The sequence below is a fragment of the Cebus imitator genome, unplaced genomic scaffold (assembly GCF_001604975.1).
Source record: "Cebus imitator isolate Cc_AM_T3 unplaced genomic scaffold, Cebus_imitator-1.0 Scaffold14, whole genome shotgun sequence".
NCBI classification, from domain to species: domain Eukaryota; kingdom Metazoa; phylum Chordata; class Mammalia; order Primates; family Cebidae; genus Cebus; species Cebus imitator.
Genome location: NW_016107329.1, coordinates 11,984,430 through 11,999,081, shown reverse-complemented (window position 1 = coordinate 11,999,081; position 14,652 = coordinate 11,984,430). Strand labels below are relative to the sequence as shown.

The following is a 14,652-nucleotide window of genomic DNA, read 5'->3' as shown; positions in this document are numbered from 1 at the left end:
CAGGGACTGTGTTTTTTCCCGTTCGGCCACTCACTGCGCTGGCTTAAACAGCGGCACTGAGATTTGTGGCACTTTTTTTTGCCCTGGAATCTACTGTCCTGGTTCCCTGCTCAGCCCCCTTTTTAATCAGACCAATGGGCAACTTCCCGTGGCTCCAATCGCCAGCCAAAAGGGCACCCGTACCGGTGTATTTTGTATGGAGAACCACTGCTCCAGGGCACCGACAAAGCAGCCGTGCGGGGCAAAGCAGCAGCACCGGCCGGCACAGCTGCGCTGGTAGAAACAGCTGCGCTGGCGACCCATGGTGCTCCTCTGCCTGGGAATTGCCTAGTCTGTGGGCAATAAAAATGCGGTGTCCACTCACCCTCTGCGCTTTCACTGGGAGCTGCAATCCTGAGCTGTTCCTAAATGGCCATCTTGGATCGTTCCCCCAATTTTTGATTTTTTAATTGTGGCCATTCTTGCAGGAGTCAGGCAGTATCACCTTGTGGTTTTGATTTGCATTTCCCTGATAACTTGTGATGTTAATCATTTTTCATATGTTTCTTGGCCATTGGTATATCTTCTTTTGAAGATATGACTGTTCATATCATTAGCCTATTTTTTGATGGGATTCTTTGGTTTGTTGGGGGGCTGAATTTTTTTAGTTCCTTGTAAATTCTGGATATCAGTCCTTTGTCCAATGCACAGTTTGTGAAGATTTTCTCCCACTCTGTGGGTTGTTTGTTTACTCTGCTGACTGTTCCTTTTGCCATGCAAAAGCTCTTTAATTAAGTCCCACTTATTTAACTTTGTTTTTGTTGCATTCGCTTTTGGGTTTTTAGTCATGCAGTCTTTGCCTAAGCCAATGTGTAGATGGGTTTTTCTGATGTTATCTTCTAGAATTTTTATAGTTTCAGGTCTTAGATTTAAGTCCTTGATTCATCTTGAGTTGATATTTTGTATAAGGTGAGAGATGAGGATCCAATTACATTTTCCAGTATGTGGCTTGCCAGTTATCCCAGAACCATTTGTTCAATAGTGTATCCTTTCCCTACTTTATGGTTTTTGTTTGCTTTTTCAAAGATCAGTTGTCTGTATTTGGCTTCATTTCTGGGTTCTCTATTCTGTTCCATTAATTTATATGCCTATTTTTATACCAGCACCATGCTGTTTTGGTGACTATAGCCTTATAGTTTGAAGTCAGGTAATGTGAGGCCTCCAGATTTGTTCTTTTTATTTAGTCTTGCTTTAGCTATGTGGGCTGTTTTATGGTTCCATATGAATTTTAGGTTTGTTTTTCCTACTTTTGTGAAAAACAATGAAGATATTGTTAGGAGAATTGCATTGAATTTGTAGATCACTTGTGGCAGTATGGTCATTTTCACAATATTGATTCTATCTATCCATGAGCATTGGATGTGTTTCCATTTGTTTGTGGCCTATAATTTCTTTCAGCAGTGCTTGGTAGTTCTCCTTGTAGAGATCTTTCATCTCCTTGGTTAGCTGTATTCCTAGGTATTTTATTCTTTTGTAGCAATTGTGAATGAGATTGCATTCCTGATTTGGCTCTCAGCTTGCCTGTTGTTGGTGTAAAGGAATGCTACTGATTTTTGTACATTGATTTTGTATCCTGGGACTTTGCCAAAATTGTATATCAGCTTTAAAAGCTTTTGGGCTGAGACTATGGGGTTTTCTAAATACTGCATTATGTCATCTGCAAACAGGGATAGTTTGACTCCCTCTTTACCAATTTGAATGCGCTTTATTTTGTTCTCTTGCCTGATTGCTCTGGCCAGGACTTCCAATACTATGATGAATAGGAGTCAAGAGATGGCATCCTTGTGTTGCAACTGTTTTCAAGGGGATGCTTCCAGCTTTTGCCCATTCAGTATTATATTGGCTGTGGGTTTGTTATAGATGGTTCTTATTATGTTTAGGTATGTTTCTTCAATACCTAGTTTATTGAGTTTTTTTTTTAACATGAAGGGTGTTAAATTTTATTGAAAACCTTTTCTGCATCTATTGTGATAATCATGTAGGTTTTGTCCTTAGTTCTGTTTATGTGATGAAACATTCATTGATTTGTGTCTGATGAACCAACCTTGCATCCCAGGGATAAAGTCTATTTGATCATGGTGGAAAAGCTTTTGGATGTGCTGCTGGATTTTGTTTGCTGATATTGTATAAAGGAATTCTGCATTGATGTTTGTCAAGGATATTAGCCTAAAGTTTTCCCTTTTTTTAATTTTTTTTTATTTTTCTTTTTAATGTTATCTCTGCCAGGTTTTGGTATTCAGATAATGCTAGCCTTGTAAAATGAGTTAGAAAGGAATCCCTCCTCCTCATTTTTTTGGAATAGTTTCAGTAGGCAAAGTACCAGCTCTTCTTTGTACATCTGGTAGGAATCAGCTGTGAGTCTCTCTGGCCTGGGCCTTTTTTAGTTGGTAGGCTATTTATTACTGCCTCAGTTACAGAGCTGGTCTGTTCAGGAATTCAATTTCTTCCTGGTTCAATCTTGGGAAGGTGTGTGTGTCCAAGAATTTGATCGTTTTTTCTAGATTTTCTAGTTTATTTGCACAGAGGTGTTTATAATATTCTCTGATGGTTGTTTGCATTTCTGTGGGTTCAATGGTATTATCCCCTTTGTCATTTCTGTTTGTGTTTATTTGAATCTTTTCTCATTTATTCTTTATTGGTTTAGCTAGTGGTCTATTAATTTTTTTCAAAAAAACAACTCCTAGATTCATTGATCTTTTAAATCTCATGTCTCTATCCCCTTCAGTTTACCTCTGATTTTGTTTATTTCTTGTCTTATGCAAGCTTTGGGGTTCGTTTGCTCTTTTTTTAATTTATTCTTTTTTATTGTATTTTGGGCTCTGGTGTACATGTGCACATCAAGCATCCTGCAGGATTTTTGCATAGGTACATACATGCCATGCTGGTTTGCGGTCTCCATCCCCCTGCACCACCCCCCCACCCGTCACCTACATCAGGCATTTCTCCCAGTGTTATCCCTTCCCATCCTCCCTGCCCCCACGCTGTCCCTCCTCTCCTCTCCCCTCCACCCCCCCACCTAGCCCAGTGACTGTTGTACTCTTCCCTGTGCCCAAGTGTTCTCACTGTTTATCACCCACCTATGAGTGAAAACATGTAATATTGGGTTTTCTGTTCTTGTGTCAGTTTGCTGAAAAGGATTGTTTCTAGATTTATCCATGTGTCTACAAAGGACATGAACTCGTCGTTTTTAATGGCTGCGTAGTATTCCATGGTGTATATGTGCCACATTTTCTTTGTCCAGTGTATCATCGATGGGCATTTGGGTTGGTACCAGGTCTTTGCTATTGTACACAGTGCCACAACGAACATACGTGTGCATGTGTCTTTATAATAGGGCGATTTATAATCCTTTGGATATATACCCAGTAATGGGATTGCTGGGTCAAATGAAATTTCTATTTCTAGGTTGTTAAGGAATCGCCACACTGTCTTCCATAATGGTTGAACTAATTTACACACCCACAACAGTGTAAAAACGTTCCTATTTCTCCACATCCTCTCCATCATCTGTTGTCTCCAGATTTTTTAATGATTGCTATTCTAACCAGAGTGAGATGGTATCTCAATGTGGTTTTGATTTGCATTTCTCTAATAACCAATGACAATAAGCATTTTTTCACGTCGTTGTTGGCTGCATATATGTCTTCTTTTGAAAATATCTGTTCATGTCCTTTGCCCACTTTTGAATGGGTTTGTTTGTTTGTTTGTTTCTGGTAAAACTGCTTTAGTTCTTTGTAGATTCTGGATGTTAGCCCTTTGTCAGATGGGTCGATTGTAAAAAATTTTTTCCCATTCTGTTCGTTGCTGGTTCACTCTAATGATTGTTTCTTTTGCTGTGCAGAAGCTCTGGAGTCTAATTAGATCCCATTTGTCTATTTTGGCTTTTGTTGCCAATTCTTTTGGTGTTTTAGTCATGGAGTCCTTGCCTATGCCTATATCCTTGATGGTGTTGCCTAGGTTTTCTTGTGGGGTTTCTATGGTGTTAGGTCTTATGTTTAAATCTTTAATCCATCAGGAGTTAATTTTTGTATAAGGTATAAGGAAGGGATCCAGTTTTAGCTTCCTGCATATGGCTAGCCAGTTTTCCCAACACCATTTATTAAACAGAGAATCCTTTCCCCATTGCTTGTTTTTGTCCGGTTTTTCAAAGATCAGATGGTTGTAGATGTGTCATGTTGTTTCTGAGGCTTCTGTTCTGTTCCTTTGGTCTATATTTCTGTTTTGGTACCAGTACCATGCTGTTTTGATTACTGTTGCCTTGTAATATAGTTTGAAGTCAGGTAGCATGATGCCTCCAGCTTTGTTCTTTTTGCTTAGGATTGTCTTGACTATGTGGGCTCTCTTTTGGTTCCATATGAAGTTTAAAGTATTTTTTTCCAATTCTGTGAAGATGGTCAATGGTAGATTGATGGGGATAGGATTGAATCTATAAATTACTTCAGGCATTATGGCCATTTTCACAATATTGATTCTTCCAAACCATGAGCATGGAATGTTTTTCCATCTGTTTGTGTCCTCTCCTATTTCCTTGAGCAGTGATTTATAGTTCTCCTTGAAGAGATCTTTTACATCCTTTGTTAGTTGTATTCCTAGGTATTTTATACTCTTTATAGCAATTGTAAATGGGAGTTCGCTCATGATTTCGCTCTTTGTCTGTTGTTGTATAGGAATGCTTGTCATTTCTGCACATTGATTTTGTATCCTGAAACTTTGCTGAAGTTGCTTGTCAGCTTAAGGAGGCTTGAGGCTGAGATGATGAGGTCTTCTAAATATACCATCATGTCATCTGCAAATAGGGACAATTTGACTTTTTCTTTTCCTAGTTGAATGACCTTTATTTCTTTTTCTTGCCTAATTACTCTGGCTAGAACTTCCAATACTATATTGAATAGGAGTGGTGAGGGAGGACGTCCTTGTTTAGTGCCAGTTTTTAAACTGAATGCTTCTAGTTTTTGTCCATTTAGTATGACATTGGCTGTGGGTTTCTCATAAATAGCTGTTATTATTTTGAGATACATTCCATCAATACCTAGCTTATTGAGAGTTTTTAGCATAAAGTGCTGTTGAATTTTGTCGAAGGCCTTCTCTGCATCTATTGAGATAATCATGGGATTTTTTCTTTGGCTCTGTTTATGTGGTGGATTCTGCTTATAGATTTGCATATGTTGAATCAGCCTTGCATCCCTGAGATGAAGCCTACTTGATCGTGGTGGATAAGCTTTTTGATGTGCTGTTGGATTCGCTTTGCTGGTATTTTTTTTTTTTTGAAGATTTTTGCATCAATATTCATCATAGATATTGGCCTGTAGTTTTCTTTTTTAGTTGTGTCTCTGCCAGGTTTTGGTATCAGGATGATATTGGTCTCATAGAAAGAGTTATGGAGGATTCCCTCTTTTTGTATTGTTTGGAATAGTTTGAACAGGAACAGTACCAGCTCCTCTTTGTACGTCTGGTAGAATTTGGCTGTGAACCCATCTGGACCTGGACTTTTTTGGTTGGTAGGCTATTAATTGATGTCTCAACTTCAGACCTTGTTATTGCTCTATTCAGGGTTTCAACTTCTTCCTGGCTTAGTCTTGGGAATGTGTAAGAGTCCAGGAATTTATCCATTTCTTCCAGATTTACTGATTTATGTGCATAGAGCTGTTTGTAGTAATCTCTGATGGTAATTTGTTTTTCCATGGAATTGGTGGTGATCTCCCCTTTATCATTTTTATTGCACCTATTCAATTCTTCTCTGTTTTCTTTTTTATTAGTCTATAGAGTGGTTTGTTTATTTTGTTGATCTTTTCAAAAAACCAGCTCCTGGATTTATTGATTTTTTTGAAGGGTTTTTTGTGTCTCTAGCTCCTTCAGTTCTGCTCTGATCTNCTTGCTCCTCTAGCTCTTTCAATTTTGATGACAGGGTGTCGATTTTAGATCTTTCCTTGTTTCTCATGTGGGCATTTATTGCTGTAAATTTCCCTCTAGACCCTGCTTTAAATGTGTCCTATAGATCCTGGTATGTTGTGTCTTCATTCTCATTGGTTTCAAAGAACATTTTTATTCCTGCCTTCATTTCATTGTTTACCATTCATCATTCAGGAGCAAGTTGTTCAGTTTCCATGTGATTGTGCAATTTTGGGTGCTTTTCTTAATACTGAGCTCTAATTTGATTGTGCTGTAGTCTGAGAGACTGTTTGTTTTGATTTCTGCTCTTTTGCATTTGCTGAGGAGTGGTTTACTTCCAATTATGTGGTCAATTTTAGAGTAAGTGTGATGTGGTGCTGAGAAGAATATATATTCTGTGGTTTTGGTGTGGAGTGTTTTGTAAATGTCTATTAGGTCCACTTGGTCCAGATCTGCATTCAAGTCCTGGATATCCTTATTGACTTTCTGTCTTGTTGATCTGTCCAATATTGTCAGTGGAGTGTTAAAGTCTCCCACTAGTATTGTGCGGAAGTCTAAGTCTCTTAGTAGGTCATTAAGAACTTGCTTTATGTATCTGGGTGCTCCTGCATTGGGTGCATATATATTTAGGATAGTTAGCTCTTCTTGTTGCATTGATCATTTTACCGTTACGTAATTCCCTTCTTTGTCTCTTTTGATCTTTGTTGGTTTAAAGTCTGTTTTATCAGAGACTAGGATTGCTACCCCTGCCTTTTTTTGCTGTCCATTTGTTCAGTAGATCTTCCGTCCCTTTATTTTGAGTCTATGTGAGTCTTTGTACATGAGATGGGTCTCCTGAATAAAGAGCAGACTGGCAAACTGGATAAAAAGACACAGACACAAGAACCGTTGGGTCTTGACTCTTTATCCAGTTTGCCAGTCTGTGTCTTTTGAGTGGGGTGTTGAGGCCATTTACATTCAACATTAATATTGTCATGTTTGAATTTGATCCTGCCATTTTGTTACTGGCTGATTGTTTTGCCTGTTAGTTGACATGGTTTCTTGATTGTGTCATTTTTCTTTACCATTTGGTACATTTTTGCAGTGGCTGGTACTGGTTGTTCTTTCCATGTTTAGTACTTCCTTCAGGAGTTCTTGTAAGGTAGGTCTTGTAGTGACAAAATCTCTCAGCAATTGCTTGTCTAAAAAGGATTTTATTTCTCCTTTACTTATGAAGCTTAATTTGGCCAGATATGAAATTCTGGATTGACTCATTTATTCATGACCTAAGAGTAGAATAAAAAAAAAAAAGAAAAAGAAAAAAAAATTTGGGGTTGAAAGTTCTTTTCTTTAAGGATGTTGAATATTGGCCCCCACTCCCTTCTAGCTTATAGAGTTTCTGCTGAGAGATCCACTGTGAGTCTGATGGTCTTTCCTTTGTCTGTGACTCGACCTTTCTCTGACTGCCCTTAGGATTATTTTTTTCATTTTAACCCTGGTGAATCTGATGATTATGTGCCTTGGGGTGGCTCTTCTTGAGAAATATTTTTGTGGTGTTCTCTGTATTTCCTATATTTTAATGTTGGCCTGCCTTGTTAGGTTGGGGACGTTCTCTTGGATAGTATCCTGAAGAGTGTTTTCCAGCTTGGATTAATTCTCCCTGTCACATTCAGGTATGCTGATCAAGCATAGATTAGGTCTTTTCACATAATCCCATAGTTCTTGGAGGCTTTGTTCATTTCTTTTCACTCTTTTTTCTCTAATCTTGCCTTCTCATTTTATTTCATTGATTTGATCTTCTATCTCTGATATTCTTTTTTTTTACTTGGTCAATTTGGCTATTGAAACTTGTGTATGCTTCGTGAAGTTCTTGTGCTGTGTTTTTCAGCTCCATCAAGTCATTTATGTTCTTCTCTAAGCTGGTTATTCTAGTTAGCATTTCGTCTAACCTTTTTTCAAGGATCTTAGTTTCTTTGCATTGGGTTATAACATGGTCTTTTAACTTGCAGAAGTTTGTTATTATCCACCTTATAAAGCCTGCTTCTGTCAATTCATCAAACTCTTTTTCTGTCTTGGTCTATTCCCTTGATGGTGAGGAGTTGTGATCCCTGGGAGGGGAAGAGGTATTCTGGTCTTTGAAGATTTCATCCTTTTTGCATTGGTTTTTCCCATCTTCGTGGATTTATCTCCCTTTGATCTTTGAAGTTGGTGATTTCAGGAGAAATCTCTGAATGGATATCCTTTCTGTTGCAGTTGGAGCTATATCTTTTCTGGCCTGTAGAGGCACTGCTGGTCTGCCTCAGATTCAGTCAGGTTGCTGGTTGGGTGGTCTTCCCCTGGGGTTTGTTTGCAATTGAAATTAGCCATGCCTTCCCAATGATGTCTCTCCTTCTCTGAGCTTGATCTTCCTGGTTGGGGTCAAACTGGCGTATTCACTGCCAAGCTCTCCGGCACATGGGCTTCAGTTTGAGTTTTGTGTGGGGTGGGGCCTGTCAGGCCTTATGAACTGTTTCCCTGCTTTCAACTCTGCCTCTTTCTGTGGGACAGGTTGTTCCATCCCACTGGTGTTAGCCCAAACTTCCGCCCAGGTCTGGCCAACAACTTATGGCAACGGGTGGGAGCCCTCGCTCAGATTTGCATTGAGAACCCATGGCACCTCTCAGTCTGGCAGAGCTCTCGTGGACCGTGGGTTGCATGAGGAATGAGGTAAGCACAGGATCCAAATCAGAGCACCAAGGGGGTGAAGTCCCCTGACCCTCCGAGCCAGCTGCATGTTCCAGGTGGGGACACGCCCTGCCCTGCTTGGTTCATTCTCCCTGGACGGCTCTCGCCCTGCTTTGGCTCCTTCCCTGGGCTATTTTCAGAGTCCTCCCAGTCCCCTTGAAATGAATCCGGCACCTCACTTAGAATAGTGAAGTCCTCTAGCCCTCTCCATCTCATTTGCTGGGAGCTGCTTTCTGGTGTTGCCTCCTCTCGGCCATCTTGGCACTGCCTCCTGTTTGCTTTTGATACTCTAGTTCTTTTAGTTGTGATGTTAGGTTAACTTGAGATCTTTCTAACTTTTTGATGTGGACATTTAGTGCTATAAATTTTCCTCTTAACAGTGCCTTATCTGTGTCCCAGAGATTCTGGTATGTTGTGTCATTGTTCTCACTAATTTCAAAGAACTTCTTGATTTTTGCCTTAATTTCATTATTTACCCAGTCATTCAGGAGCAGGTTATTCAATTTCCATGTAATTGTATGGTCTTGAGCCTTAGTCTTGATTTCTAACTTGTTTGCAGTGTGGTCCAAGGTATTTTTTGTTATGATTTCAGTTTTTTTGCATTTGCTGAGGAGTGCTTTGCTTATAATTAATGCAATCAGTTTTAGAGTATGTGCCATGTGGTGATGAGAAGAATATATATTCTGTTGTTTTGGGTGGAGAGTTCTGTGGATATCAGGTTTATTTGATCCATTGCTGAGTTCATGTCTTGAATATCTTTGTTAATTTTGTCTCAAAGATCTGTCTAATATTGTCAATGAGGTGTTAAAATCTCTCACTATGATTCTGTGGGAGTCTAAGCCTCTTTGAAGGTCTCCAGGAACTTGCTTTATGAATATGAGTGCTCCTGTGTTGGATGCATATATATTTTGGATAGTTAGATCTTCTTGATCAATAGAACTTTTTAATATTATATAATGCCCTTCCTTGCCTTTTTTTTTTAATCTTTACTGGTTTGAAGTCTGTTTTGTCAGAAATCGGGATTGCAACCACTGCTTTTTTCTGTTTTCTCTTTGCTTGGTAAATTTTTCTCCATCCCTTTATTTTGAGCCTATGTATGTCATTACATGTGAGATGGATCGCTTGAAGACAGCATACCAATGGGTCTTGGATCTTTATTGAGCTTGCCACTCTGTGTCTTTTAATTGGGTTATTTAGCCCATTTACATTTAGTATTGATATGTCTAGATTTGATTCTATCATCATGATATTAGCTGGTTATTTTTCAGACTTGATTATGTGGTTGCTTCATAATGTCACCGGTCTGTGTACTTCAGTGGGGTTTTGTAGTGACTGGTAATGGTCTTCCCTTTCCATATTTAGTGCTCCCTTTGGGAGCTCTTATAAGGCAGGTCTGGTGGTAACAAATTCCCTCAACATTTGCTTGTCTAAAAAGGATCTTATTTCTTCTTTGCTTATGAAGCTTAGTTTGGCTAGATATGAAATTATGGATTGGAATTTCTTTTCTTTAACAATGTTGAATATTGGCTCCCAATCTCTTCTGGCTTGTAGGGTTTCTGAGATGTTCACTGGTAATCTGATAATGGGCTTCCCTTTGTTAGGTGACCTGACTTTCTCTCTAGCTGCATTTAACATTTTTTCTTTCATTTCGAGCTTGGAGAATCTGATGGCCATATGTCTTAGGGTGGATCTTCTTATATAGTATCTTCCTGAGGTTTTCTGAATTTACTTTATTTGAATGTTGGCCTCTCTAGCTAGGTTGGGGAAATTCTCATGGATGATATCCTGAAATATGTTTTCCAAGTTGTTCTATTCTCCCTATCTCTTTCAGGGACACCAATGAGTTGTGTCTTCCCTCTGTCCACTCTCAACACCTTCCCTCTGAAGATCTGTTAAAAACACACCAGTTGTCTCAGTCCCTCAGTGGGAGCTGTTTCACCTGGCTTCACCTAGTTGGCCATCTTCAATAATAACCATTAAATGAACATTTAAATTCACTGAAACCACTGAGTAAAATAAAGATGTGTTTAGGCAAAAAACTGAGATTATGACTTATAAATCCTCACCAAGGAAACTTCTAAAATATGTACTTCACAGAAGAAGAAAATGATCCCAGAAGGAAATTTTGAGAGATGTAAGACAGAAGAACAAGCAAAGATTGTTTAAACATGTGGGTAAATCTAAACAAACATTGACTGTATGATACGATAATAATGTCTAATTTCTAATTTAAAGAAAAACTATATAGAATGAAAATACCAGACAATAACATGATACAAATCAGCAGGAGATGATCCAAGTTCAGGAAAAGATTGTTCATTAATATACTAACCTTAACACTTAAATATACATGCTATAAATTCTAGGGTGAGCAATAAAATAGTAGAAATAGAGTAGACAGCTTTCAAAGTAATAGGAGATAAGAGAATCCTCAATCCATAACAGTGGGGATAAAAGGAGTATAAAAAGAAATGTAGAAAAAGTGGGACAAATACAAAGTGCAAAATGATATGTATATAATCACAGTAGATGTAAATGGACTAAATTCTCTCATTAGAAGATAAAAGTTGTCACACTCACAAAATAAATTTAGGCATATGCTCTCTATAAGACACTCAGCTAAAGCATAAGAACACAGGAAGATTAAAAACCAAAGAATAAAAGACAAATACTAACAAAAAACTGGGATACAATATTACTATCAGACAAAATAGAACTTAAGGCAAAAAGAATAAGGTAGATTTCTACTTAAACGTGGTAAATTAACCACATGTTTCTGTCATTTAGTTGGAGTTTATGAAATATTGGAGATAAAAATGATAAGAATCCATGAGGAAAAAGAGAACAGGAGAAGAAATATCTATTCATGAGACAGTTTAATATATATTGAAGAGAACAAATAGAAGATAGATGACAGAAAGTATTAGTTATCTACTGCTGCATGACAAATTACTCAAAATCTTAGTGGCTTAAAATAACAAGCACTTATTTCACTTGGTTTCTGAGAGCTAAGAATCCGGGCATAATTTACTTGTGGCTCAAACTTTTTCATGAGGTTGCTGTCAGGAAGACTACAGTCATCTGAAGACTTGACTGGGGCTACAGACTGTGCTTCCAAAGTGGTTTTCACATGGCTATTTTCAGGAGTCCTCAGTTCTCCACCACATGGGCCTCTCCACATGTTGCTTAAGTACCCTTATGACATATTACCTGGCTTCCTCCAGAGCAAGTGATGCAAAAGACAAATGATAAAACCACAGGACCTCTTGTGATGTAGCCTCCAAAGTTGTATACCATCATTTCTGCTTTATTCCATTCATTAGAATCAAGACATTAAGTCCAGCTCACATTCAAGAGGGAAATTAGGTTTCACTTATTGAAGGAAAAAATATTTTTTAAAAGTTGTGAACATACATATTTTCTTGAGACAGAGTCTCACTCCGTCACCCATGTGGAGTGCAATGGCATGATCATAGCTTACTGCAGTCTCAACCTCCTGGGTTCAAGTGATCCTACTCCTTCAGCCTCCCTATTAGCTAGGGCTACAGTCATGTGCCACCATACCCAGCTATTTCATTTTATTTTTTGTAGAATCAGGATCCCTCCATGTTGCCCAGGCTGGTCTCAAACTCCTGGTCTGAGCGAACCCCTCTCCTCGGCCTCTCAAAGTCCTGTGATTACAGGTATGAGCCACTGTGCCTGGCCAAAACATATTTTAAAACAACCACTGAGTGGCAATTGAGTAAAGTAGAGTAGCTACAACATAAATGCCTGCATAATGGGGTACTTACTAGAAGGAGCCAATTGGCCCTGTATAACCCCTGAGAGATTTGTAACTTTTAAGCCCTAAATCCTACAAGAAGCCAGGGAGATATGCAGGGCTAAAAACAATAGCCTTGGTTAAAATTTCGTATAGGAAATAGTTGGACTCTCAGATCCCCTCACTTTAACACACCACAACAGCACCACCACTAGGAAAGAGAATGGATCTTTATTTTCTGAAAAAAAATTAGATGAATATCTCTATGGTAATATTAATAGATGGTAAACCGGGGGATACTGTCCTGCCCTCAAATTGGTATCCAGTGAATTGTGTGCCTTTATCCTCTCTCTTACCTCTCCCGCACAGTAAGGAAATAGAGAATTCTTAAGAAATTAAATGGCCAGAGAAAAGACCTCCAGATACTGATATTTGAGACTCCCCTAAACAGATAATCACCTTGCTTTCAATGACCCTACCATATGGTCTACCCATTGACAAGCTCCAATCATGTACACACAACTTTCAGTTTTTTATTGATTCATTTTTTAACATAAAAAATGTAGGCAAGCGTTACTCCATAGCTGAGGAAGCCTCAAACATTAAAGATAGGGTAAACAATAGCCAAACAGAAAAGAGGAACTTGAAGAAAATAGACAATGAAGAAAACTATATATATATATATATATATATATATATATATATGTATGTATGTATTTACACATATACACACATATAAATATGTATATGTGTATGTATGTGCATCCACAGGTGTATGTATGTGTGTCGGCATATATGTATGTACATACACACATATATGCGTGTGTGTGTGTGGTGTGTATATGTATACATATATTCTGTGCAAAGTGAGAGAGGGGATAATTGTGTACTAGCTTAAATATTGCACCATTTTGTATTTTGAGATGGTTAAAATGGAACCACTATTGGTTCCACCAATAGTGGAACCACTATTGCACTAAAATTTGAAACAATCCTATACACATGCAAAAACTGGCAGCTTTTCATATGTAGAATTATATTGACATTTTACTTGACTTCCTAAGCCACTAGTGCATTAACCTGGCTTCTTTGTACTTCATTATTTTAAAGAATATATTCATTTGTTTTTAGATATATTGGAAGTAAGTGCTGGGGTAGAGCTAACTTAATTGATCTTCTCTCTCTCTCAGTGTTGTTATTCTTTTCTTTTAAAAGTTTGTTTTATAGAAGTATACTTTATATACAGTAAATATTGCCTTTTAAATTTTAAATATTAAAATTGTGCTATTCTGACACAACCAAGGACCCTCACAGAGTCTGATTCACTCCCCTGCTAACTCTACTGGAGCAAGTGCTGGTACCCACAGCTACAAGTCCTGAAGATGGATCACATCAAAGGACTCTTTGCAGACACTCCTCAGTACCAGCCTAGAGCTCAGTAGCTCCACTGGGTGGCTGGACCCAGAAGAGAAAAAACGGCCACTACAGTTTGGCTCTGTGGAAGCCCCATTCCTAGGGGACAGGGAGAACACATCAAGGGAGCACCCTGTGGGACAAAAGAATCTGAACAAAAGCCCTTGAATCCCAGATCCTCCCTCTGACATAGTCTATCCAAATGAGAAGGAAGCAGAAAAACAATTCTGGTAACATGACAAAACAAGGTTCTTTAACATCCCCAAAAGATCATACCAGCTCACCAGAAATGGATCCAAACCAAGATGAAGTCTCTGAATTGCCAGAAAAAGAATTCAGAAGGTCAATTATTAAGCTAATCAAGGAAGCACCAGAAAAAGGTGAAGTCCAACTTAAAGAAATAAAAACCATGGCCAGGAGTGGTGTCTCATGCCTGTAATAACAGCACTTTAGGAGACTGAGGCAGGTGGATTACTTGAGGTCAGGAGTTTGAGATCAGCCTTGCCAACATAGTAAAATCCTGTCTCTACTAAAATTACAAAAATTAGCTGGGCATGGTAGTGCACACCTGTAATCCCAGCTACTCAGGAGGCTGAGGTATGAGAATCAGTTGAACCTGGAGGTGGAGGTTGCAGTAAGTCAGTATCGCCACTGCACTCCAGCCTGGGTGACAGAGCGAGACTCCATCTCAAAAAAAAGAAAAGAAAAGAAATCAAAAACATGATACAGGATAGGAAAGAAAATTTCTTCAGTGAAATAGCATAAATAAAAAACAATCAACTTCTGGAAATAAAGGACATACTTAGAGAAATGCAAAATGCACTGGAAAGCCTCAGCAATAGACTCAA

The 14,652-nt window shown here is 38.5% G+C and overlaps 1 protein-coding gene across 8 annotated transcripts in view; it reads left to right on the top strand.

Moving 5' to 3' along the window:
• The window catches only part of EDA (ectodysplasin A), a 435,794-nt gene that overhangs the window by 224,609 nt on the left and 196,533 nt on the right, over positions 1–14,652 (top strand). For 2 of the 8 annotated variants that reach the window (XM_037729332.1, XM_037729319.1), the window contains one exon: positions 10,463–10,723. The exons of 5 other annotated variants lie outside the window; for them this stretch is intronic. In XM_037729332.1, the coding sequence (XP_037585260.1) occupies positions 10,463–10,474 (12 nt within the window). In that variant the 3' untranslated portion in view covers positions 10,475–10,723. Of the gene's footprint in view, positions 1–10,462; positions 10,802–14,652 lie in introns of those variants that run through there. One more of the 8 variants, XR_005196056.1, reaches the window with a different exon arrangement.